The sequence below is a fragment of the Ursus maritimus genome, unplaced genomic scaffold (genome assembly GCF_017311325.1).
Source record: "Ursus maritimus isolate PB19 unplaced genomic scaffold, ASM1731132v1 scaffold_6, whole genome shotgun sequence".
In the NCBI taxonomy this organism is placed as follows: Eukaryota; Metazoa; Chordata; class Mammalia; order Carnivora; family Ursidae; genus Ursus; species Ursus maritimus.
Window position 1 is genome coordinate 38,061,416 of NW_024426774.1, and position 25,156 is coordinate 38,086,571.

The 25,156-nt window shown below is 39.9% G+C and overlaps 1 protein-coding gene across 2 annotated transcripts in view; it reads left to right on the forward strand.

Annotated features, from left to right (window-relative positions):
• Positions 1-23,684, forward strand: part of IMMT (inner membrane mitochondrial protein) — a 41,363-nt gene extending 17,679 nt beyond the window's left edge. Inside the window, exons 4-15 of one of the 2 annotated variants that reach the window (XM_040623229.1) lie at positions 3,574-3,685; positions 5,346-5,483; positions 5,842-5,937; positions 9,359-9,495; positions 11,978-12,081; positions 13,329-13,464; positions 14,165-14,294; positions 16,154-16,168; positions 17,530-17,753; positions 20,325-20,456; positions 21,451-21,580; positions 22,739-23,684. In XM_040623229.1, the coding sequence (XP_040479163.1) occupies positions 3,574-3,685; positions 5,346-5,483; positions 5,842-5,937; positions 9,359-9,495; positions 11,978-12,081; positions 13,329-13,464; positions 14,165-14,294; positions 16,154-16,168; positions 17,530-17,753; positions 20,325-20,456; positions 21,451-21,580; positions 22,739-23,352 (1,968 nt within the window). In that variant the 3' untranslated portion in view covers positions 23,353-23,684. The remainder of the gene's footprint in view (positions 1-3,573; positions 3,686-5,345; positions 5,484-5,841; positions 5,938-9,358; positions 9,496-11,977; positions 12,082-13,328; positions 13,465-14,164; positions 14,295-16,153; positions 16,169-17,529; positions 17,754-20,324; positions 20,457-21,450; positions 21,581-22,738) is intronic. The other variant, XM_008700087.2, reaches the window with a different exon arrangement.
• The last annotated feature ends 1,472 nt before the right edge of the window (positions 23,685-25,156 follow it).

Here is a 25,156-nt window from a genome sequence, read left to right on the forward strand (position 1 = left end):
GAACATTTCCACTTGGATTACCTGGCAGGTCCATGTTGCACTATTTCAGAAGTTACACTCTTCCTTTTTGCTTTTTTGTGTTAACAGATAGTACCATGCTGTCCCATAGGTAGGTTAGAATTCTTAGGTTCATCTTCATAGTTGCCTATATTTTGTTAGCTATCATATCTTATTTAATCTCTGATATTTATCTTTTTCTTGGATTATAACTGTCATCCCATTTCTGACCTTTATCACTTCATATCCAAACTAGACCTGTTTTTTCCTGCCCCCCAAGACTTTCCTCCCAGTCTCCACCCCTGAGATCTCTCCTCCTACCATAGTCTAGGCCTTCCTCATATCAGTACCAGAGAATCTTCTGAAATAAGTGCTATCACATTTTTGTATTTTCATGATATCACTTATCAGTAACTTTTATATATTTATAATCAATTGAAAGAAGACTGCAGAATGTACAAACTAGAGAGACTGTAGACATTGTTTCATGTTCTAAATAAGGAGAGTAAAGCCAGGAGTAGTTAAAAGTTAACCTAGGAGGTAGCCATTTGTTCCTTTATTCTGTAGTTTATGGTTTTTGCTGGTTTTTAGGTTGACATTTAACACACTTGGCAATCTGGCTTTTATTTACCTTTCCAGCCTTATCTTTGAATGGTCCTGCACATAAATCCTTAACTTCATGCCAGTTTACCTTACAAATAAACCTTGTGCTTTCCACTCATTTATTCAGCAAATGTCGATCAAGTGATTTTTACATACCAGACAGTGTTTCGAGGGCCTGTGTTAAAGCAGAGAGCTAAGCAGAGATCGCTTCCACTTGCACGACTTTTCCCTCGGTGGGCGCGTACCCAGAGTGGCTTCCTTGCTTTTGCCTACTAATGTTCTCTTCAAGACCTACGTCCTTCACTACATCCACCAAAGTGTATTTTCTCACCTCTGAATTACAGTAGGAGTTAGTGTTTTTATTTTTAAATTTTTACCATTTATTCATTCTCTGCTCTTGTGCATTGTTACCAGCTTGTTGGTTTTAGAAACGATGCATTTTATTTCATGATAATCCTTTTGGTGTCAAATGATTATTTATGCATAGATAATAAATATTGAGAGAAGACAAACTTAAGATCTTTTTGATGGACATGGACTAAGACCTGCCTAAATGGAGACAAATATTATGTTTCTGGATAGGATTTAATATCCTAAAAATGTCATTTTTCTCAAATATATGCATTTCTCTCAAATTTCCCTTAAATTTGTATGTATTTGACAGAAATGACATTTGTGTACACACACATACACACACCATATACACGTATACCTAATAAGAATTCTAATGGATTTTTTTAGAGGTTGAAGAATCAGATGAGATTTTAAAATTCACATGAAAGGATAAATAATGTACTAAACTAGCCAAGAACATTTCAAAACAGTGCTGAGTTGGGGAGGGGTCAGGGGACACTTGCTTTTCCAGGTCATTGACTTTGTCATAATCCTACTTTAATAGGACAATAAGGTTTTGGCACAGGATTAGAAATTAGAGGAATAGAACAACTTTGTCTAGGAAAGTAGGTCTTATTTATACACAGACACACATACACGCACATTTCTTGTGAGAGTATGAGTTGCTAGAACCTTATGTGAAAGCCGATCTGTTAATAGCTGCTAAAAATATATAATCTCTTTGACCCGGCACTTCCTCTTTTGGCAAACTGTCCTATAGATACCACACTACAGTGCTTTTCAGTTACATGGACAAGGATTTTTTTTTTTTTTTAAAGATTTTATTTATTTGACAGAGACACAGTGAGAGAGGGAACACAAGCAGGGGGAGTGGGAGAGGGAGAAGCAGGCTTCCCACTGAGCAGGGAGCCTGATGCGGGGCTCCATCCCAGGACCCTGGGATCATGACCTGAGCCAAAGGCAGATGCTTAATGACTGAGCCACCCAAGCACCCCGGATTTTTTTTTTTTGTAAGATTTTATTTATTTATTTGTCAGAGAGTGAGAGAGAGCACACACAACAAGTAGGGGGAGCGGCAGGCAGAGGGAGAAACAGGCTCCCCACTGAGCAAGGAGCTCAATGGAGGGCTTGAGCCCATGACCCTGAGACCATGACCTGAGCTGAAGGCAGATGCTTAACCGACTGAGCCACCCAGGTGCCCTGGACAAGGATGTTTAATGACAAAAAAAAGCAGGAAACAGCTTGAATGTCCAAAAATAGAATGATTGATAAAATTGTGGGGTTTGCAGATTCATTAAGTTATGCAATTAAATTTGGATGCTGTGCAACTAAAAATAATTTCTTAACCTGGGAGAGAATGTCCATGGTAGATTATTAAATGAAAACAAAACCAAGAACTGAGTTACATGGTAATTTGTATAATATAACCCTATTTTGGTTTGTTTAAAAAAATGAAAAATTGGGGCGCCTGGGTGGCACAGCGGTTAAGCGTCTGCCTTCGGCTCAGGGCGTGATCCCGGCGATCTGGGATCGAGCCCCACATCAGGCTCCTCCACTATGAGCCTGCTTCTTCCTCTCCCACTCCCCCTGCTTGTGTTCCCTCTCTCTCTGGCTGTCTCTATCTCTGTCGAATAAATAAATAAAAAATCTTTAAAAAAAAAATGAAAAATTGTATATGTATATATACCTGAGCTTACGCTCAGGGGTGGAAGGATAGATTTCAGACTATTGGCAGTGGCTACCTGCAAGTGCCGGAAGGGAAGAAGAGCAGTCAAGAGGCAAAATAAAACCATTAATATGTCTTGATATTATTTTGCTTGTTAATAGTGAGCATATATTTCATGATTTAAATGATAAAATTTTACTAAAAGAAAATGCACGTCTTTCTAATTTCTGGTAGTGACAAAGTTCAGAACTATTTCTATTATATTTGAGTAGTCTTTGAGATATCTGAATCACATTGCCAAGTTCTTGCAAAAAAAAAAAAAAAGGGACATCACAGGTGGTGAATGAAAATGTTTCTGTTACTCAGTAATTTTTGCCAGCACATCATATGGCAGTCCTGTTAATGAACAGGGTCTTAAACTTTGGAAGCAGATGGCAACTGAGAAAAAGAAACTCAGGCGTTACAGTAGGATTGTGTTTTTTAGTGTGCAGTTGCATGAATCTGGGTGATTAAAGAAAAAAAACTAACATTCGGTTTTACTCGGAGCCTCTGAAAATTATTTGTTTCTAACTGAATGTATACACAAGGCAACAAAACTTGATTTAGAAAGCAAATGGAAATGGTCTTTTTGGTGTTGTATATATTTAAAAAAAATGGTGTTTAAAGGGAAGGCTCTGCATCATCTACTTTATTATTTATGAGTTGCTCTAAGAGAAGCCTTTGTTACTATGAAAATTGGGCCAGTCACAAAGTTTCTGGGATGCATTTTTCTAAAATGAAGACTTCTCTTACCTTACTGTGGTTTAATAAGATAGATAATATTGTGAAGTGTTAACTTTATATGAAAAGCCTGATATACTTGACTTTTGAAATAATACAAGTTACTGTATGCTGCCTTTAAAAAAAAAAAACCAGTATTATATCTGAAATGTTACATGTTTTTTATTTCCAAGATTCAGTCTGGTCCACTAAAAATCTCTAGTGTATCAGAGGTAATGAAAGAATCTAAACAGCCTGCCTCACAACTCCAAAAACAGAAGGGAGACACTCCAGCTTCAACAACAGGTACCTATACTTAGAATTAGCTCTTAAAAAATTGTAGGTAAATGAATTGTTGTAATGTATTTGTAACCAGGGTCAAGAGGGGGCTGCTACCCCATGAAGCACTCTTCTGGTCCCTAGTTCTCACCAGGGAAGGAGTGTTTACACCTATCATTTGACACTCATTTCAGGAGTTGAGTGGGATATGGAATTGGATTTTATTGTGAATAGCTACTGAGTGAGGATAATGGCAAGAATTGTCTTACCACTAACACTTTTTCTTTGTATTTTTCCCCTCTGACTCCTAGCCTTTCTCCTCGCCTCTTAGTGATCTAGCTGTGGTCTGGGGAATTTTTTTCCCCATTCATGGTTTGCCAGTAATTCTATCCCAATTTATGGCACTTATCTAACTCTAACCTACTCAGTAAACATTTCAGCTTCTGTGTTTCTCCTTAGTCACTTCTGTCCTTGATTAAACCTCTAGACTTTGTTTCAGCAGATATTCACTGATTGTCTACTATGTGCCAAACATTCTTCTAGGCACTGGGGCTGTAGCAGTGAACAAAATCGTACAAACAAACACAAACTCTGCAAATATTTCTTAGTGGGATAAGGGTAGCAAGATCATGTATAAATATATGTAAAGTGTATAGGATGTGTTGGGGGGAATATTGCAATTTAAAATGGAGTGGGTAAGGAAAGTCTCACCTGGAAGATGTCATTTGAGCAAAGACTAGAAAGCGGTGAGGGATTAAGGCATGTATAAAAGGCTGGTGGGGAGAAAAGCATCCCAAGCAGAGGGATTAGCTAGTGCTAAGGCTTGGTATATTTAACTAGTAAGGAGCACATGGAGCTGGGGTGGAAGAAGAACAGTAGAAAATGAGGTCGCGAGGAAGCAGGAAGCCTGTGTGTGGCCTACAAGCATTTATAATGTTAATAAGCTTCATATTCTGAATGGGGTAGGAAGGTGTTAGGAGGGTTCTGAGCCAAGGGATCAATATCTGACTTTTATTTTAATAAAATCAGTGGCTCTTGCGGAGAGTAGGTAAAGGGACCAAGAGAAGAGCAGGGAGACCAGTTAATAGGCCTTGCAGTAATCCAGCTTCATCTCTTAAATGGGACTTCAGTGTAAGTTTTTTGCTCTATTATGTTGTTCTTTTTTTCTCCTCTATCTTACCTCTAGAATTACTCATTTTCTTTTCCAGCACTTCTTTATAAGCTCTTGGTTTTCTTCAGCCTTCCTTTCCTCTTTTATGTTTAAAACTGTCATACTGTTCTTGCTTACACGTCGTCTTTCATCTCTACACTGTTCAAAGCAGTTAAAACATATCTTTCAGTTACTTGTCTACCTTCTTCATTACAGGCCCCTTTTTCCTTTGTTACTACTTTTCCATGTTAGGTAAATGTTATGCCCACTTCTCATACATTAAGATTTAATACCATTTAGTACTGTTACCAGAACGACTACCTGAGAATGGTGGTGCTTAAAATGCAAGTGGGTGCTGACGAGACTCCTTTCTCTTGTGTTTTTCCCACCATTGTCCATCTTGCGTGGGTGTGGGACAGGGCCATAGTTTGTGTCTGCCAGGAGTCAGATGTGAAGTGGGTGCTAGCTGTAGTCGATAACTGTGCTTCTGTGTGCACCCGGGAAGCTCTAAATACCATGAGTAACGTATGTTTGTAGGACCTACAGAGGCAGCTCAAATTATTTCTGCGGCAGGTGATACACCGTCAGTCCCAGCCCCTGCGGTTCAGCATGAGGAGTCTGTAAAAACCGAGCACCCTGGAATTGGCGAAGGGCAGCCTAAGCCTGCAGCTTCAGGTAGTTATTTATGTTTGTGGCTTTATAAACGACTTGCTCAGCAGAACTATTGAATGCCTAGGCAACCTCTAGACAGTATGCAAGTACCCACTTACACAGGTTTTATTTGCAGACTTGCTTAGGGAATTTTTTTAAATTTCAGAGTCTGAATAAATCTCTGAAAGCAAGGGGTTTAAGAGCTGATCCCTTATTTCTTCATGTTGGAATCATTGACTGATGATGTGGTTTTAGAATCCTAATGACAAAAATGTCTTCAGTTGATAGAGCTGGCAAGTACAAACGATGGTGTTTTTATCCCTCTGAGCTATTGAAATTTTGTGCTGAAATTTGATTTCCTCTTATTTACTTTTGCTGCAAGAGGAAGCATCCTCAACTTCTGTACGGGAGCGGCCGCCCGAAGAAGTTGCAGCTCGCCTTGCACAACAGGAAAAGCAAGAACAAGTTAAGATTGAGTGTATGTAAACCAGACGGCTTCTTAAGCACTTTGGGTCATCTCCATCGGTTGCTGTCTTCTTCAGCCATCAGCACACGTTTCTCATCCATCAGCTAGTTTGGTTTCTTTAGTGGCATTTGTCTATGTACCACCTTTATTTCATCGTTTGTATTCTTTCCGTTTAAACTTCTTTTACCTGGGTAACAAAGGCTGTTCTTACTGTGCAGTTGGAGAAAATTGTGAATAATACTTGTACTTAATCCATTTGTGTTTATTAGGGTTCGTGCAAAGATTCTTTGTATTCTGTGGAACATAAATTGTTTATGTTTTGGTAACTTCCCTGAGAGTCTTTTCATTGTTTAACTCATAAATGTATTTGTGCAGGTCAAAATGGCCTCTGCTCTGGTTTATTACCAGCCTCTGGACTCTCTCGAGAAGCCCCCTTATCTGACATTGGTGGGGGGCGGAATGTTCTATACATGGCTGGTTTCCAGCTAACTGAAGCAAATTCCTTTTAAGTTTCGAGTTTATGTTAAACTTTTTGACAATTTTAGAAAAAGATATTAGATACCTAAAAATGTATTTTGCCGTCTTAAACAAGGCCCGGGGAGCATCATTGATTGTACTGGGCAGTATAGTGATATCTCTGGAGGTAGGGGATATGTAGCTTTTTTTTTTTTTTTTTAAAGATTTTATTTATTTATTTGATAGAGATAGAGACAGCCAGCGAGAGAGGGAACACAAGCAGGGGGAGTGGGAGAGGAAGAAGCAGGCTCATAGCGGAGGAGCCTGATGTGGGGCTCTATCCCACAACGCCGGGATCACGCCCTGAGCTGAAGGCAGACGCTTAACCGCTGTGCCACCCAGGCGCCCCGGATATGTAGCTTTTTGCTGGCCTGAGAGATGTTTGTTTTAAAATCTTATGGCAGCTGTTTATGTAGGTTTTTGTTTTTTGTTTCTCCCATGTCTTATTTCTGCTTGTCTGTCTTGAGTGGCCTATTTCCCTTCTCATGCTTTGGTTCTGCCTACTCTTGAGGAGGCAGGTTTGTTGGAATTTTGTTAAGAGTAGAAGGGACAGAAGAGCATAGGTGCAGGGCTTTAGTTTGGCTACTTGGATTTTGTTTTTGGGGTTTTTTTGTGTTCTTCTGAGTTCTTGGCCATGGTTACAAATAATTGGGAATGTTGAATGAAGACTTCTAAATAAGTGAAATATTTCTATACTTTTTCCCACTTCCTAATTTTTCCTGAATTCTCTACTACAGCAAATCAAGATCAGTTTTTTAATTCATATTTTTTTTAATTTTTCACTTTTGCCCTTTTATTATGTAGATGCCTTGAAGTAAGTTGTACATTTAAGACAATGATGTCTGCTGTTTCATCATGCTCCCTTTTTTTTTTTTTGGCCCGGTTCTTATCTTTCATTTTGGGCAACGTGAAAATTACAAGGATTTTGTCTATCACCTCTTAGTTTTCTCCCAAGCTTTACTTTTAAAATGTGTGCGTTTGTAATTCTTATCAATAATCAAAGCACCAAGGGCACCTGGGTGACTGCCTTTAGCTCAGGTCATGATCCCAGGCTCCCTTGCTCAGCGGGGAGTCTGCTTCTTCCTCTGCCGCTCCCCCTGCTCGTGCTCTCTCACTCACTCTCTCTCAAATATAAAATCTTAAAAAACAACAACAACACAGAATTAACAAGTGGAATTACATCAAACTGAAAAGCTTTTTACAGCAAAAGAAACAACTAACAAAGCAAAAAGGCACCCTGTGAAATAGGAGAGACTATTTGCAAACCGTATGTCTGATAAGGCGTTAATACCCAAAATATATATGGAACTCCTACAACTGAAGAGCCAAAACAAAACAAGAAAGAAAGAAAGAGGAGGGAATGGAGGAATCAAAGTATGGTGAATAGACCTGAAGAAGACTTTGAGCCTATGGGCCACTGTGAAGTGGTTTACTGTTATCTATGCTCTCATGTGCCCCCCCCCCCCCGTTAACTCATGCATGTTCCCTCCCTGCCTCTTTTTCTCTTCATATCCCTCTCTTCATACCCCCTGTGTCTTCAGGTGAACCTCAGTCTCCCATTCATGGTGTGGTATTTTCTCATCATCACCTTTCTCCTTTTATCTTTGTTGCACAGGTACCACAGGTGGTTCGTAGGTTCCATTTGTTCATCTCTAGCTTATGCTTCTTTTGCTCAAAATCACCTGTTTTTGTTTTATGTGCCAAATATATTTTCCCTTTTTTAATCATCTGATATGTGATAAATTAGGCTTGCTTTCTTCAGTTCACCATTTTGCCATTTTAGTATTATATCTGGAATCATCCCTTGCTTTATTTTTTTAAGATTAGGTTTCTTTTTTTTTTTTAAAGATTTTATTTATTTATTCGACAGAGATAGAGACAGCCAGCGAGAGAGGGAACACAAGCAGGGGGAGTGGGAGAGGAAGAAGCAGGCTCATAGCGGAGGAGCCTGATGTGGGGCTCCATCCCATAATGCCGGGATCACGCCCTGAGCTGAGGGCAGACGCTTAACCGCTGTGCCACCCAGGCGCCCCAGGTTTCTTTTTGATTCCTGAAGCAGCATATAGAAATGTGGTCTTAGTAGGTTGTAGCCTCTTGGGTATCTGGCTGTTTCTTGAGTTCTCTTATGGAAAAACACTGTCCCTTCCCAAACTACCTTTTCGTTTTTGTTGCCATTATCGTTTCTTTCTTTTGTCTGTCTGTTATCTCCTTATATTTTGGTGATAAGAGTTGCTATGAGTATCCCTTCATGCTGAGGAGATGAAATGGGCACCTCTTTTTCCCTGGGGACCTATAGGATCGTTTAAACTGAAAAATGCTGGTGGTTATCACTGAATTTATAGCCTCTAGTAGCTAAAAGGGGCTAACAGTGCCTTAAACTTTGTTCCTCCCGTTTGAAGTATATGCTAGCCTTCTTCTTTTTTTTTTTTTTTTTTAAAGATTTTATTTATTTATTCGACAGACAGCCAGCGAGAGAGGGAACACAAGCAGGGGGAGTGGGAGAGGAAGAAGCAGGCTCATAGTGGAAGAGCCTGATGTGGGGCTCGATCCCACAACGCCGGGATCACGCCCTGAGCTGAAGGCAGACGTTTAACCGCTGTGCCACCCAGGCGCCCCTATGCTAGCCTTCTTTAAGCAATTTTTTTGTCTTAAAAACGCAAAACTTTTTATTTAGAAAAAATTCAGTTGTATATAAAAGTAAAAATAATATAATGAACCTTCATAGGTCTGTCTACCAGATTTAGTAATTACTAACATTTACCATACTTTCAAATGAAACTGATTCTCTAAATCTGTATGCTTTTGTGTTTTACATTTTTGAGGAAATGCAAAGGAAGACTCAGGAGAAGAAGGGAAGTTTACAATAAAGTGATTTAGGAGGGAGGGATTTGTTTTTTAACTGTTCTGTGTGTTTCAGCTGTGGCCAGGACCTTAGAAGATGCTCTGAGCCAAGCTGCTCACATCACTCAACAGGCCATTCTGGCTCAGAATGCTGCGGTGCAGGCTGTCAATGCGCACTCCAACATCCTGAAAGCAGCCATGGACAATTCGGAGGTGAGCCAAAGAATGGGCAGACATGGAGTATTTAAGACTGGTGTCTTCCTTCTAATACGGGCTTTCTCCTACTAAGTGAAGACTATCTAGAGTAATTGTTTTTTTCATAAACAAGGCAGGAAAAATCTTTACATGTTGTTTTTAATGAGTTTCATATAGTGCTTTATCTCACAACAATGATATGGTACAAGAATTAGTTCATATTTGCTTTCATAACTTAATAGTGCTTGAATATTATTTGTCATTCATTTTTTTTGCTTTAAAATTGCCAACCATTTTTAATTTCTTTAATTTTTTAATTTTAATTAAAAATTTTTTTTGCCAATCATTTTTTGAAATAAACTTTTTAAGATACTTTTAGATTGACACACAGTTATAAGAAATAATACAAGGGATGCTTGGGTGGCTCAGTTGGTTAAGCATTTTCTCTTGATTTCTCTGGATCTCAGGGTCACGAGATCCAGCATGGAGCCCCACCTCTGGCTCTGAGCTGGGCATGGAGCCAGCCTGTTTAAGAGTCTCCCTTTCCCTCTGCCTGTGCCCACCCCCCACCCCGCCTCTCACATTCTTTCTCTCTCTAAAAAAAAAAAAAAAGAACTCCCTTGTACCTCCAGATACCAGCTATTTTATTATTTTTATTTGTTTGTTTGTTGGGTGTGGAGCCCAGCACAGGGGTTGAACTCATGACCCTGAGATCAAGAGTCGGATGCTTAACCGACTGAGCCACCCAGGTGCCCCAAAAACAGTTATTTTAAATGCTTATGTTGATTATTATTTAACTTATATTGAGCACATCAGAGAATTTAGTTATTGATTTAAAACGGTAGTACTGGGACTTAATAAATTTTTTTTTTTTTAAAGATTTTATTTATTTAGTTGACAGAGATAGAGACAGCCAGCGAGAGAGGGAACACAAGCAGGGGGAGTGGGAGAGGAAGAAGCAGGCTCATAGTGGAAGAGCCTGATGTGGGACTCGATCCCATAACGCCGGGATCACGCCCTGAACCGAAGGCAGACGCTTAACCGCTGTGCCACCCAGGCGCCCCAATAAATTTTTTTAAGAATTACATTCAGGTATAAAAATATATCTAGACACCAAGTCATTTAAAGAGTAAAAATAAATAAACTGTGAATCTCAGGGATCAGGATCTTGCGTGATAAGTAAAATTACTTTGCCACTAAAACTGTGTGCTTTTTACAAAATTTAAACACACTTCACATTGTTTTAGTCCTACGCTCATACATCACAAAAAAGTGAATTAGAGCTCTGATGTAAACAGCTAGAAATTACGACCTTTAAAAAAACTTAAAGAAAATTCTGGTTTATTCAGTGTCCAGAAAAAAAATTTAAATTTCAGTCAGAGTTCGGTCAGGAAAGTGGAAACCACACAGAGAATACTTAATAGCCTTCCCACACCTGTATAACCAAAATATTAAGTTGTAGGATATCAGGAATTTGGGTTCAAACCAAAGTAGACTGGTATGTTTGAGAAGGACACTGATCAGAAGCTTTAAACGTTAATGGTATTGCTTTGGTGAAAGGCTACGGAAGAGGGTATTTCCTCTTCCCAGTGAGCGCACAATATGTAATGCATGTGTATTAGATAGTATAAATCTGTTGAAATCAAGATTTTACAACTGTAGCACATCTTATGGAAGTGGTTAGCTAGATTAGGGGATATTAGCCTTGTTATCAGAATTATCAGAAACATGAATGAACACAAGTTTTGAAATGTTAAAAATGGATTGCAGCTTCTGTTCTTTCTAGTAAAACTGGTGCACAAAGGTTCTTACAATACATACAGAATTACTTTCTCAAAGCATTGTTTGGAAACACCTGGACTTGGCTTGATAGTAGGGGAATCTAGTGTCTGTTCTACACAACAGTTTATCCTTGGACCTCTATAAGGATTTTCAAGGAAGACTTTTGTATTTATATAAAATTAACATTTTATAAAATTCAGCTCAAGGACGGGGGGGTGGGTTTGACAATAGTTGATTTTCACTTTACCAATCACAGAGGGTCATTTTATAATGTTTTGGAGGAGTAAGGACTGTACAAATGTATAAACTTTCTACTTATCCTGAAACTGATTTTGGTACACCTGCAATTAAGAGAATTTTAAATATAGGTGCTTTATTGAAGAATAATCAAACAATTCATAAAGTTACTATTCTTATTAACCTTTTCTGTTTCATAATCTTAATAAAAATATTACCTCTCCTTAGAAAATGCTTGCATGCGCTAGAACACAGTCTTTTACAGTTTCGATGGTTGGTATTGAGGGGGGTGTTGATGGGGTTCATGGACTTTGGTTCTAACCATGAACCTTAAATTAAGAGACCCTACTCTGAAGAAATGCCATATGTAAGTTTTTACCTTTGAATTTAATGCCCTTGTTTCTCAGTGTAGCCACATGAGTGTATCCTATGACTGTAATAGCGGTTATTCATGTTTACATAAATAAAACCTTTTGTTTAGATTGCAGGTGAGAAGAAGTCGGCTCAGTGGCGCACAGTGGAGGGCGCATTGAAAGAACGCAGAAAGGCAGTCGATGAGGCTGCTGATGCCCTTCTCAAAGCCAAGTAATTACTCATGGACTTTAACAAGTAATTAGGGCCTCCTGGTGGCTTTCTTTGGGCTGGGTTTTCTTTGTACTGTCTGTATAGAAGGAGGAGGCAGAGAAACCCTTCCCTCCTTTCACCTCTACTTGGTTTATATTGGTATCAGGAACACAGAGGTTGAAAAAGGAGAGAGCAGGGGAATAAAATATAATTAGGCCAAAGTAAATTTGGAAGAAACCTATATAAAGGATCTTGTATAAAAAGCAGTTTTTCTTTTAGGTGATGTATCTCTACGGATTTACTGAGATTCTGCCATAATTTCAAGATTTTTCAAGGGTGGTTTGGGCAGTTTTATGAGAATTTTGAGAGTATGTCACAATCTCTTAACCATCAAAGTAGTTAGTAAATAGTAGGTCTAGTTTTATTCCACCTTGACCTTGATTCCTGGAATTCGGCTAAAACTAGGATCTGGTAAGCCAAGTATAAAATCAGCCTCTGATGGTGGAAACCTACATTTCCTACATTGACTAAAGGGTCTCATCAGCCTCTCATTTTGGAATCACTGTCATTCAAAATTTTGTTGTCATTTTTAATATTTATTACTCAAAGAGAAAGAGAAGTCTTCTAATGCAAGCCAGCATATCTTTTAGGAGATTTAAGATGTTTTCTGCTCACATCACTAAACCTTGAGTCGGGGCTCTTGAGTTCTGTGTTTTGTGGTGGGTAGGCCACAGTTCATCCCGTTTGTGAAACATTCTGAATCATGAGGGCTCCTCGAGACCCAGCTGTATTTGCTCAGTGAGCTCTTTGGCTTCCACCCTTGCTTCTGCTTGCCTTAAGCTCTGGAAGGGGAATCACCTAATCCATGCAGAAGCTGCCATTTATTGAGTGCGCTCGATGTGGCAGGCACTGTGCTGGGAACTTCTCATTAATTACTTCTAATCCCCATACAGGGGTGAGCAACAAAGGAGAGGCTGGTCTGGGAGTTGAATCCAGGTTTGCCTGGTTCTGAAGCCTGTATGTATTTCCCTATACACCATGCTCCTCCTGTGGTTCACTCTAGTAAATCTAGCTTCTGACCAACCTGTTTTCAGTTGTTAGGCAAACTTCTCTGCCTGTATTTATTGTGAAAAAACACTGAGTAATTTTTTTCAAATTACATTTTTTTCATAGACTCTTAACAGTTGTATGCTGTATTTACATCAAGCTCTTCGCTAAAGTTGATGAAGAATAATACTAAATCTTTGTTTTGCTTCATTGGTTTCCAGAGAAGAGCTAGAGAAGATGAAGAGCGTAATTGAAAATGCAAAGAAAGAAGAGGTTCCTGGGGCCAAATCTCATATAACTGCTGCAGAGGGGAAACTTCACAACATGATAGTTGATCTGGATAATGTGGTCCAAAAGGTACATTTGTTAGGTCTTTTACAGCATTAAAAATTTTTTTATTTTAAATTACTTATTTGAGAGACAGTGAAAGTGAGAGAGATCACAAAGGGAGAGGAAGAAGCAGACTCGCCGCCGAGTAGAGAGCCCAGTGGGGGGCTCAATCCCAGGACCCCGAGATCATGACCTGAGCCGAAGGCAGACGCTTAACTGAGCCACCCAGGCACCCCACATTTAAAAATTTTTAAATACAATCCACTCATCAAAGGATTTGAAGAATTCAGGAAAACAATAAGATTCCTTTCTTTCCCCCCTTTCCCCTGCAAGGAGTAGAAGTTGTTACTAATTTTAAAAACTTGTCTTGGACACAAAGTGGATTATTCATTATTGTCAATACTCTTTATAATAGGTAATATTTTTGGTCATGGCTATTAAATGAAAATTTTCATTTTGTAGCAGATCTTCTGTCTGTACTTATGTAGTCTATATGGGTAGTTTCCTGGCCAGAGAAAAAGGGACTGGGGCGTAGTATGATGGTAGACGGCTTGTCTGAATTACAAGGCTTATGTTCCTTTTTCTGAGCTTTAGCTTTCTCTTTATATATTATTTATATATCCCCAGCCAACATATAAATACATGAATATAATTTCTCTCTCTCTTTTTTTTGGATGGTGATGGTAATTTCTGTTCACTTTAACCACATACCCCCTGTATTTGTTAGGTCAAAGCAGCTCAGTCTGAGGCTAAGGTTGTGTCTCAGTATCACGAGCTGGTGGTCCAAGCCCGGGATGACTTTAAACGAGAACTGGACAGTATTACTCCAGAAGTCTTGCCAGGATGGAAAGGGATGAGTAAGTACAACTGAAGTGTTGGTACTTCCTGTTTTTGTGTTTTAATAACTGTTCAGCTAAATTTGCTTCAACCCCAATCATCTAATCCAAACCCCTCTGGTATGCATCTCTCATTTGGTGACTGTACAGTGTTTTCCACATTTTATTTCAGTCATAGCCATGATAGGTGACAGTGCTCCATGGTTTTAGTCATGGTGGACACAAGTTCCGGCCAGTGTTTGATTCCAGAACCAATGGTTCTATTCAGGTCTCTGCTACTCAGGGGGAAAAGAAAATTAGAATCCAAGTAAGTGAGAGTGACATTATAACCTTAAATCTATTAGAATATTATATATAAATGTAAAATTATTCAAAGCCTTTGGTACTTTAAAAATATTTGTAATGAATTAAGGCACGCCTCAGGACTGCTCTGTGACAACATTGTGGTTGGAAACTTATTAGTGAGAAGGACATCATCTGTATGACTTTCAACTTGCAAATAGCTCAGACTGCAGGGAACTTTGTTAACTTTGTTTTATACAGTGTAACTGCAGAGGATAGTCACATTTTCTTGAAGTGCTCTGAGAGTACTAACAGTCACACAGATTACCAGTCTCAGCACATTCAAAATACTCTTTAAATGCTACTGTCTGTTAGAAACTGAAGGTAGGAGCTGAACTGGTATTCTAGGCCTCTCTGGGCCTAGGTCAGAATGTATATACTACCCGATCCAACTGGTCAGCTTCTAGGTATGTTCTTAAGAAGACACACAGGTGCTCAAGGAGACTTATAAAAATATTCATAGCGGACTTGCATTTGTAAGAGCAGAAAAATCAGAAACTGCTAACTGTGCCTCCCATATGGCAGTATAAACGAAGGAACCAAACTATAGCTCTTAAACAGAAATGTTAAGAAAAAAAGTTGCAAAATTATACGTAGAGTAAGATACCACTTACATGAAACTTAAGAACATGCAAAACAAAACAATGTGTTGTTTCAGGATTCATACATTTATAAAGTCTAACGAAATGAATGAGAAACACCATATTTAGAAATAGTGGTTACCACTGTGGGGGGAGGAAGGGGGAGCCTTTAGGGGGAGCGTAGTGGGTGTTGCCAGGATGGGAAGATGAAGTGCAGCTTGTAGATTTATTTCCAGGAAACAGTTCCTTTTTGCTATGGGTTAGTATATATAGTCATTTATGTGCCTTTTTGACACTGACATTGTCTCATTTTCTTCATCTTTCCAATTTTTCCTGGAACATTGGGACAGATTCCTGGTTTTTTTGGTCTAATACCAGATTAAGTAGTTGACTTTTAGTGACATTTTGGGTGAAAAATCCCTATCTTTGAACATTTTGAGTTCAAGGTTCATGCGCTTGATGTTCAACAGCTCATGCTGAGAGGCAGGAGCCTGGCTGTGGTTCCCAGCTCCTGTCACTGTGTCAGGGCGGTGCTTGTGATGGAGTGTTGATTTCTTAAGCATTTGAGAACAGAGTCCGGACTGGGACTTAGTGAAATACACTATGAACTGATGTAAATGGGGGGCAGGGGGTAAATGAGAATGATAGTTTCTGTGTAAAAACTAAGTTGATTGCTTTAACAAAAATACAGATGAGCCCCTGGAAACCAAAGCTACTTTTAGTATGAGTGACTCTCTTATTTTGTATAATGTTAGAATTTACCTTGATTTATATTGTTCTATGTCCTTTTATGTTTTAGGAAATAAACTCTGTTGTTTTGCTTTCTAATATTAAAATATGCTTTTTCTACTACTGGTTTCTGGCTCCCTGTTTCTTTTTGGATATTCCTTTTTAATGATTAATAACTGAAATATGTATGTTCTTTTTTTTTCAAACTGTTCTTCTTTTCCTTTGTAGGTATTTCTGACCTAGGTGAGTAATTTTGTGTGTTTTAAATTGAAGAGCTTTTGTGTCTTAAAATACTGAAGTCTTTTTATTTGCCTATGATTTTTATACTAAGTCATCTAAATAATTTATAACAGAATTATGTTGCATGTGGTAAATCTGATTTGGATATTTTGGGCATCCATGTGCTCTCAGGAACAAAAATTTTCCACCAAGTGATTGGAAACCTGTAGATATATATATATATATGTGTGTGTGTGTGTGTATTTTTTCAAAGTTTCATTTTGTAAAATTTCAAACATTAAAAAGTAGGAGGAAAACTATAATAAGCTCATTGATCCATCACCCAACTTCAGCTGTTACCAACACGTGGCTAGTTTTTGTCATTTATTTTCCCAGCTTATATTGAATCAGATCCCAAATATCATGTATCCTTTTCAGTTGTAAATAATTTCCATATGTTAAAAAAAAAAAATCACTGTACCATTATCACACCTTAAACAATAATTCCTTAATGTTATCACATGCCTATTTAGTGTTCAGTTATCCCCAATCATTTTATAGAATGAGTTTTTTTAGTTGTTTTATTTGAATCAGTATCCAAAGGAGCTACACGCGTTGAATTTGGTCAGTAAGTCTCTTATCCCCACTTTGTTTTTTGCTTCTCAGTTCTTTTATTGTGGAATTGAGTCATTTATTATGTAGTATTTCCCACACTCTGGATTTTGCTGTTAAAGCTATAATTCTTAACCTGTAGTAATGTGTCAGAATACTTTTGGAATGTAAGATTTGAAAACAAAAAACATGCTTAAGCCTAAATCAGAATCTTCGGGCATGTGTATTTTAAAAAGCTTGACAAGTGATTCTAACGGACTGCTCTGGTTGCAGATTATTGTCCTAGGTAACACCATCTGTTTAAGAAAAGGTATAAAAACTTTTACTAGAGAAAAGTCAGAGAACCTGAATTTGAGATTTAACAGAAAAGGGTATTGGGATGCCCGTTATGACTAATCACAGTTATGCATGAACGAAAACATAGAAGTGTGTATATGTAAACTGTCTTTAGAGGCAAAATTAGAATGAGTTATAAAGTCTATTTATATTTAGTTCAGATTGGAAGTACTAATTTGGGTTCCTGGAAAAGAACTGATTATATACTTGAAGGCCTACCTGAAACACTTTGCTTGGGATTGAACATGCCTTAGTTAGTTGGACACAGGCTATGAATTTCTGACAGCAGTGGAGAATCTAAATCTGCTTCAAAGGGTTAGCTGCCCTTCGCTTTCTTTACAGCTGTTAAAATTAAATTACTATGACTTGAAGTAAGTACTTTGTAAATGTATAATTTTGGTGAAATCATTAACATTTTAATGTCATTTTCTCTTTAGCTGACAAGCTGTCTACCGATGATCTGAACTCCCTGATTGCTCATGCACATCGCCGCATTGACCAACTAAACAGAGAGCTAGCAGAGCAGAAAGCCACAGAGAAGCAGCACATTGCATTAGCCTTGGAAAAACAAAAGCTAGAAGAAAAGCGGGCATTTGACTCTGCAGTGGCAAAAGCACTAGAACATCACAGAAGTGAGATACAGGCCGAACAGGACAGAAAGGTAGAGGAAATGAGAAATTTAATGTGAATCCACTTGTATAGCTGCTTCTAGAGATAATATCAACAGTCATTGACTTTAAAATATTAGACATAAATCATGCCGACCCACCACTGAATGGAGCTTTGGCCCTTGTTCTAGTCAGAACTTCTAGGGAAGGATTGTTGTAGCAGAGTTCTTTTCTGTTGAGCAGATGCAGAAGTGGAAGGAAGTAACAAGCCCTTGGTATGAATCTCTGTTGGATTCTGAGTGTCTTTTTCTCCGCCAGTGTTTTGGTTAAGAATGGGTGAGTGTGCTCCCTTAGTCTTCTGTCAGGGCACGTCACATGTTAAATGGGTGTCTGCAGGTTGATTTGGGCACCTGGGTGTTTACCCGCCCTTCGTGTCTTCTCAGCTGCACAGTTGAGCGCTCCCGCCCCGGGGCAGTTCTTTCTTCCCTAGGCTCCCGGACACTACACTCTCCCGGCCTTTCTTCCACCTTGCTGGCCACTCCTTTGCCCCCTTCTTTGCTCAGCCTCCCAAGTAGGAGCATGTACTGGCCTTGGTTCTGAAACCTTCTGTCCATCTAAACTGTCTCCAAGTGCTCTTAGCCAGACCTGTGACTTAGGAGGTTAAATCCGTCCATCACGGGGACATTTGTGTTGCTAGCTCTGGCCTCTGCCTCGCCTTCAGGTTCCTCCCATCCAGCAGCTGACTTGATGTCTCTAGCTGGCTTTCCAGTAGTTGTTTCACACTCAGCTTGTTCAAAACAAATTTCTTGACTCCCCAGCCTGTCTACCATCCCCTCAGCTTGTTTCTCTCTAAATCTCCATCTACCCAGTTGCTCAGGCCAGAAGTCATGCTTAGTTGTTCCTCTGTCAGCTTGCATGTACAGTCCATTGACACATCAGTTCTGCTTCCAAAGTAAATCCCAAGTTTGTCCACTTTCTCTAAGTCCAGATTATCATAACAGTTTCCCTATTTTCCTTTTAAAAAAAAAAAGATTTATTTTTTTATTAGGTGGGAGAGAGTGCAAGCTTGAAAATCCTCAAGCAGACTCCCTGCTGAGCACAGAGCCCAAGGCTTGGCTTGACCCCAGGACCCTAAGGTCATGACCTGAGCCCAACCAAGAGTTGGCTGCTCAACCAGCTGTGCCACCCAGGCGCCCCCAGTTTCCCTGTTCGTACCCATCTTTTTTATGTCTATTTACATGGCAGTTGGTCCTTTTAAAACCCATTCTGATCTGGGATGCCTAGGTGGCTCAGTCAGTTGAGTGTCTGCCTTCGGCTCGGGTCATGATCCGGGGTGCTGGGATCTAGCCCCACATCGGGCTCCCTGCTTGGCAGGGAGCCTGCTTCTCTCTCTCTCTCTCTCTGCTGCTCCCCCTATTTTGTGTGTGCTCTCTCTGTCAAATAAATTTAAAAAATCTTAAAAAAAAAAAAAAAAAAAACCCAGCCCATTCTGATCAGACACTAGGGTGCTGAAAACCTTGCACTGACGGCCCACTGCATTTAATAAAAAATGCAAATTCTTAACCCATACCAAAAAGGCCTCTTAATCTCATTCGTGTTTGCTGTGAGCCATACTTCCCTTACTTTCCTCATTGCCTGTATTTGCCAGGTGCCCTGGTGTTTTGTTTGGTACAGATTTGTACCTTCACTACTTACCCGGCCCTGGGGTATTTTCTCGCCTTGTACATTGTTGTGCTTCCTCTCTTTAAACCTTAGTTCTAAGCTTGGATGTCACCTTCTTCGCAAGGCTTTTCCTGTTCTTTCAATGGAGAGTCTCTGTATTACTTTCTCTCATACTGCCTTGTTTATTTTCTAAAAATAAGTATCACAGTCTGAGATGTCCGATTTACTGTCCGATCCCTGAATTGGCACTTTATAAATATGTATGCGCTGACTGAGTGGGTTTATTCATTACTTTTATTATTTCTGAGAAAAAGTAAGTTATGAATTCCAGGTAATTAGTGTTAAATAATTTGTAATATGACCCATGGCCAATTGTTAGGCGAGACGTGGTAGGCTTTTCATATTTTTGGTTAGATCTGGGCTGTGTTGTGAATCTAAATTCATGTTAATTAAGCAGTTTCAGAGCAGTTTTGTTTAGAAGAAATTGTGTAAAGTAACTACCAGATATTTATTAATTTTCGTAATAGTTCTTTATAATAGGCATTATTATTCATAGGTCACACAGATGGTTGTGGTGAAGCTGTGTTTGATCCCAAGTCTTTGTCGTTATTTTTTTCTATGAGTTGGGGTTTGTTAATTGTCACGGGAGTGTGTGATTCAGGAGGTGACAGTGTTCGCCTTGCATAACGTGCAGCCTGGTGATATGGGAGAAACAGAACTGGGGGCCAGAGAGACCCCGGTTGAAGTCTGTTTTTTGCCATAGCTGTGTGACTTTGTTTTCGGGTCACTTTCCAACGTTCAGCTTTCTGATGGTTGTAAGAGAAGTCAGGAACGTGTCCACATACGTGGCATGTCCGAGCGGCTCAGGATTGGAAGCTGCTGTCATCCTTGCTGCTAGCCTTTCTCTTTCTCTAAAAGCACATGTGGAGAATTGAGAGCTAATCATTCCCGTGGTTTCACAGGTGGAGGAAGTCAGAGATGCCATGGAGAATGAAATGAGAACGCAGCTTCGCCGACAGGCTGCTGCCCACACCGATCACTTGCGCGACGTCCTGAGGGTACAAGAGCAGGAACTGAAATATGAATTTGAACAGGTGAGGTCCTGGGGGAGAGCATCAGCTGCCCTTCAGCCTCCTCTTCCCCTTTACATGAACAGTCTCTCGTTTCCTTTTCATGTGCTCTGGGTGTCACTCCCTCTGAGGCTATGGAAGAGTGGGGAAGAGTGTAATGGCACCTGGCCGTGGCGCAGTGCGGCTGTTGTATGTTTGTGACACTGCTGCTTTTTACAGAAAGATGCACCTGTGTGTTATTGGTCACATACCTTTTGTATCTGTGTCCTAGTTACTTGGAGCCTTCAAAGCTTTAGGGCGGGTTGGTACAGGGGGGTTCAGAAATGCAGATGATAACTTGACATGTGTAACTCCTGCTTTATCTGCACAAACGCCTACGGATTATGTGGTAGTGCTCAGATTTTTACATCTGAGGAAACTTCCCAGAGAGGTTAAGTTTGGAAATCACAGCAGGTCAGGATATCTTTAATCATAATTCATTTCTATTCAGCAAGCCGTTTATAATATATTAACTTATTTTGTCTCACAAGAAGAGAATGAGGTTTTCCACGTAAGGAGATCTTCCAGAAAATTGAAATATATGCCAATATGAAAAGGTATTTTACTTTAAATTTATTTGATGGGTATTTTTCTGAGAAAAAAATGAATATATAAGCTCTTGAATCAGGGAAATCAAATACGATTTAATCTGTTGTGTCGGGGTGGCAGTACAGTTATTTTCTGAAGTTGGCATGTTCTCCTTTATTAATAGCTTGCTTTCTTCTCCTCCTGGTCTGCTTCCTCTAATACTAGGTTCTGTCAGTAAATTTGTAGAAAACCACATACATCAGCTCTGAGTTTTAGGAAATTTTTGAAACTTTACACATAATGGAGGAGTTTCATGACAGATGTTTGGAGATTTTAAAGGCCCTCTTTGCTTGTGGAGATGGCAGTTGCTGGAAGACTGTAGTGTCCCAATAAATGCCATGCGCTGAGGGAGCACCACTGTTTTCTGGACACTATTTATGTTTTATTTCAGGACCTGTCTGAGAAACTGGCTGAACAAGAGTTACAGTTTCGTCGGCTCAGTCAAGAGCAAGTTGACAACTTTACTCTGGATATAAACACTGCCTATGCCAGACTGAGAGGAATCGAACAGGCTGTTCAGAGTGAGCACATGGGCCTCTTGCAATCCTCTTACAATTTTATTCAGTCCAACTTCTTTGGATAATTTCTTGGTAGGAGGACAATGGGATACATGCATCAGCAATAGGACGGAAAGATGCTGAAGTCATGCTATTAAATTTTATTCATTTCTGAGAACATTAGCCCAGATTTGATAAGTTTGGAACATAGAAAGTTTGTGAGAGGAAATTAAAAAGAATCTAAAAATTAAATCTAAATACTTGAAGTTTTACTTGGTGTGTGATAGACTGGAATCACCATTTACAAGGCAGGTTACCCAAGGGAGCCAAAGGCCGGTTACCCCCATGCTCGCTGTCCGGCTTTGCTGAGCTGTCTCCAGTCCTGTTTTGGAAGCGGTGATTTGCTGATTCCGCCCACCACATGGACAGTAGTTATTCTGAGGCTTCCATGTGCCACATTGAAAGGGAAATGTCCTGACACTAAGGATGATGATAAAGTGGAGCTTTTTGGAAAGGGGTGTTATAGAGCCGTCTTTGTCAGATAAGTATAAAAATAAACTCATGAAATTTCTAGATCCAGTAGTCCATTAAGTTTACTTGAAGTCTTCCATTCCTTTGCAGGAAGTTTCTGATGGCATTGACATAACTTATAGCCTAATTGAAATATGTTTCTTTCTCAAACATTCTAAAATAAATGTCTCTGCATTAGATACCACGTATTGTCCTAGATGTCACAGGAGAGGGAAAAGAGACTCGGTTGTGCTTGTGCGCATACATCCTTCCAGTTTTCTCCTTGGTTTACTAAAAACAAGTCCTCATCGGGGCACCTGGGTAGCTCAGTGAGTGGAGTGTCCGACCCTGATTTCGGCTCAGGTCATGATTCTCTCCCTCCTTCTGCCCCTGCCCCTCCCCTGCTCTCTCTCTCTCTTAAAAAAAAAGTGCTCATCAAGTTAGGCTGGCCATGTTGCCTCACAAAGAGGCCAACTTCTTAGGAAAGAACACACCAGAAGTGGTGGTCGGTGGGGTTGCAAGAGGGCTCTCTCTGGCCCCATCGTTCACATGTGTGGCTTTAGCCTTTTGAGGGTGCAGGGTGCGTCAGATCGCTGGAGGCACCGAGAGGACATGTTGTAGTCAGATGGAGAGGAAAGTGTTTTTCTTTGCCTTTTCTTTCTTTCTTGCTAGGTCACGCAGTCGCTGAGGAGGAGGCCCGAAAAGCCCACCAGCTGTGGCTGTCGGTGGAGGCGCTCAAATACAGCATGAAGACCGCGTCCGCAGAGCTGCCCACCGTGCCGCTGGGGAGCGCGGTCGAGGCCATCAGAGTCAGCTGCGCCGATAGTGAATTTGCCCAGGCTCTAACCGCGGCTCTCCCTCCAGAGTCCCTGACCCGTGGGGTGTACAGCGAAGAGACCCTTAGAGCCCGTTTCTATGCTGTTCAAAAACTGGCCCGAAGGGTAGCAATGATTGATGAAACCAGAAATAGCTTATACCAGTACTTCCTCTCCTACTTGCAGTCCTTGCTCTTATTCCCGCCTCAGCAACTGAAGCCGCCCGCGGAGCTCAGCCCGGAGGATATAAACACTTTTAAGTTACTGTCCTATGCCTCCTATTGCATTGAGCATGGTGATCTGGAGCTGGCAGCAAAGTTTGTCAATCAGCTGAAAGGGGAGTCCAGACGAGTGGCACAGGACTGGCTGAAGGAAGCCCGAATGACCCTAGAAACTAAACAGATAGTGGAGATCCTGACGGCATACGCCAGCGCCGTAGGAATAGGAACCACTCAAGTGCAGCAAGAGTAAGGTCTAGGACGAGTTTTGTAAAGTCATACTTTATGTGAAAGGGAATCAGCAGTGATCTATGAAGGGTTTGCAACAGGGTCCCAGAATTGTCTAGAAAGGAGCAGGTTACAAGTACTGTTCTAAATGTTAACACCTGTTGCATTTATATTATTTCCACTTGCTATCATGTCAGTGAACTCCAGGAGTATTTTCTTTGCAACTTGTGTAACATTTTCTGTTTTTCAGGTTTTACTGATCGGGCTCGTGAGCCAGTCAAAATAATGTTTGTGATCCCTGTGACTATTGATTTTGCCCTTGGAGCAAACTGAATAAAACAAAAAGATGAAAACTGAGTAGCTTATCCCTTTTCAAAAAGTACCATTTGTAGTTTGTTGTGCATAGACAATTTCCTTGAGAAGTGGCAACAGAAGCCAGAAGGTCCTGGGCACTGAGTTTCCAGGTCATGAATTGGGTTCCAGAAGTGCAAGGTCTGTTTTTGGCTTTGAAGTTTCTGGTGAACTGATTCCTACTGGTCAAACTCAAGAGTGACGTACAAGGCACAATGCCAAAATAGTTATAATGGGAGGTACAGCATTCTAGTGATTAAAAAGCACTAGAAGTGGTATCTATCCAAAGCTTCTAAAATTGCCACCACAGGAAAAGTTTACATTTTATATTGGGTCCCAGTATATATACACACCTGTGTGCATACATAAAACAGTTTTTCCAAACCACTGCTAGCCCCTTTCTACTTGTGATGTACTGTTTTCTGGTCTGTTTCATTTAAAAAAAAAAAAAAAAAGTTTTTTTACCCACAAATTAATTCAGCAGCCCTCAAAACAGGTCACAGCTCTCAGTTCTGAAACACTTGTAATTGACCTTGCTCCTTTCTGGTACTTGGACTGAATCTCTTCATTGAAGTGAGGCTGGAAACTTAACGGGATTGAATAATTCTGTGGTATATTTAAACTGGACTGCCATAAAACCCAGAGAATTTTTTTAGTTCACGTCTCTGAAGGTTAGGACAATTGCCATATTGGGTAAACATTAACAAATTCCTTCCTTTGATTTTTCTTTTTTATTCCATGAAAATGTCAAAATTTTTTCCATAATTTTTTTTGTTGGGTTTTGTGTGTTCACGAAGAGACTGAGGAGGCACTTTTATCTGAGCCAAAGTATCTGCAAATCCCGGAGGAGAGACTCAGAATTCTATTTTATGTTTCTGCAAGTGTGTGCCAAACCCTGAATTTGGATTGTTCCATAGGTTTGCGTGGCACTTGCCATTTGGGGATCTTTTGGTCCTGTTTTGACCTTGGTTGTTATTGCTAATACTCCTTATGTTCCTCCTGAGTAGATTCTTGAATCAACAAAATATATGTAATGTCTCTGATGGAACACATGCCTTGTGTCATGTCCTTAATTTCTGCAGTTAGAGTGGGCTATTTTTACCAGAAGATGATGAGGCTTTTCTAAATTCAGCATTTCTTCCCCTTTGGAATGGCATGGAATTGCAAAATACATTAACTTGCAAAGCTACTTACCTGTTTGTTACAGTAAAGGTGCTTGGAATTTATTACCAATTATAAGGAAATCCAGATTTCTCTAGGAGCTTGGAAATAACTCTCATCAGATGTGATTATCTGAGCTCGTAAGAAGCAAGCAATACTGAATGCTTTATTTTAGTTCCGTAAATCAAAATAACGAAGACCACTGGCCTTCAAGTTTTAGTAGTTCCATTAACAAACCTCCTTACCTCTGTTGCATATTGGAAAACGGGATGATGTTGAAAGGGGATGCTTGGTGAGGCCTTGATTCTCATGCCTAG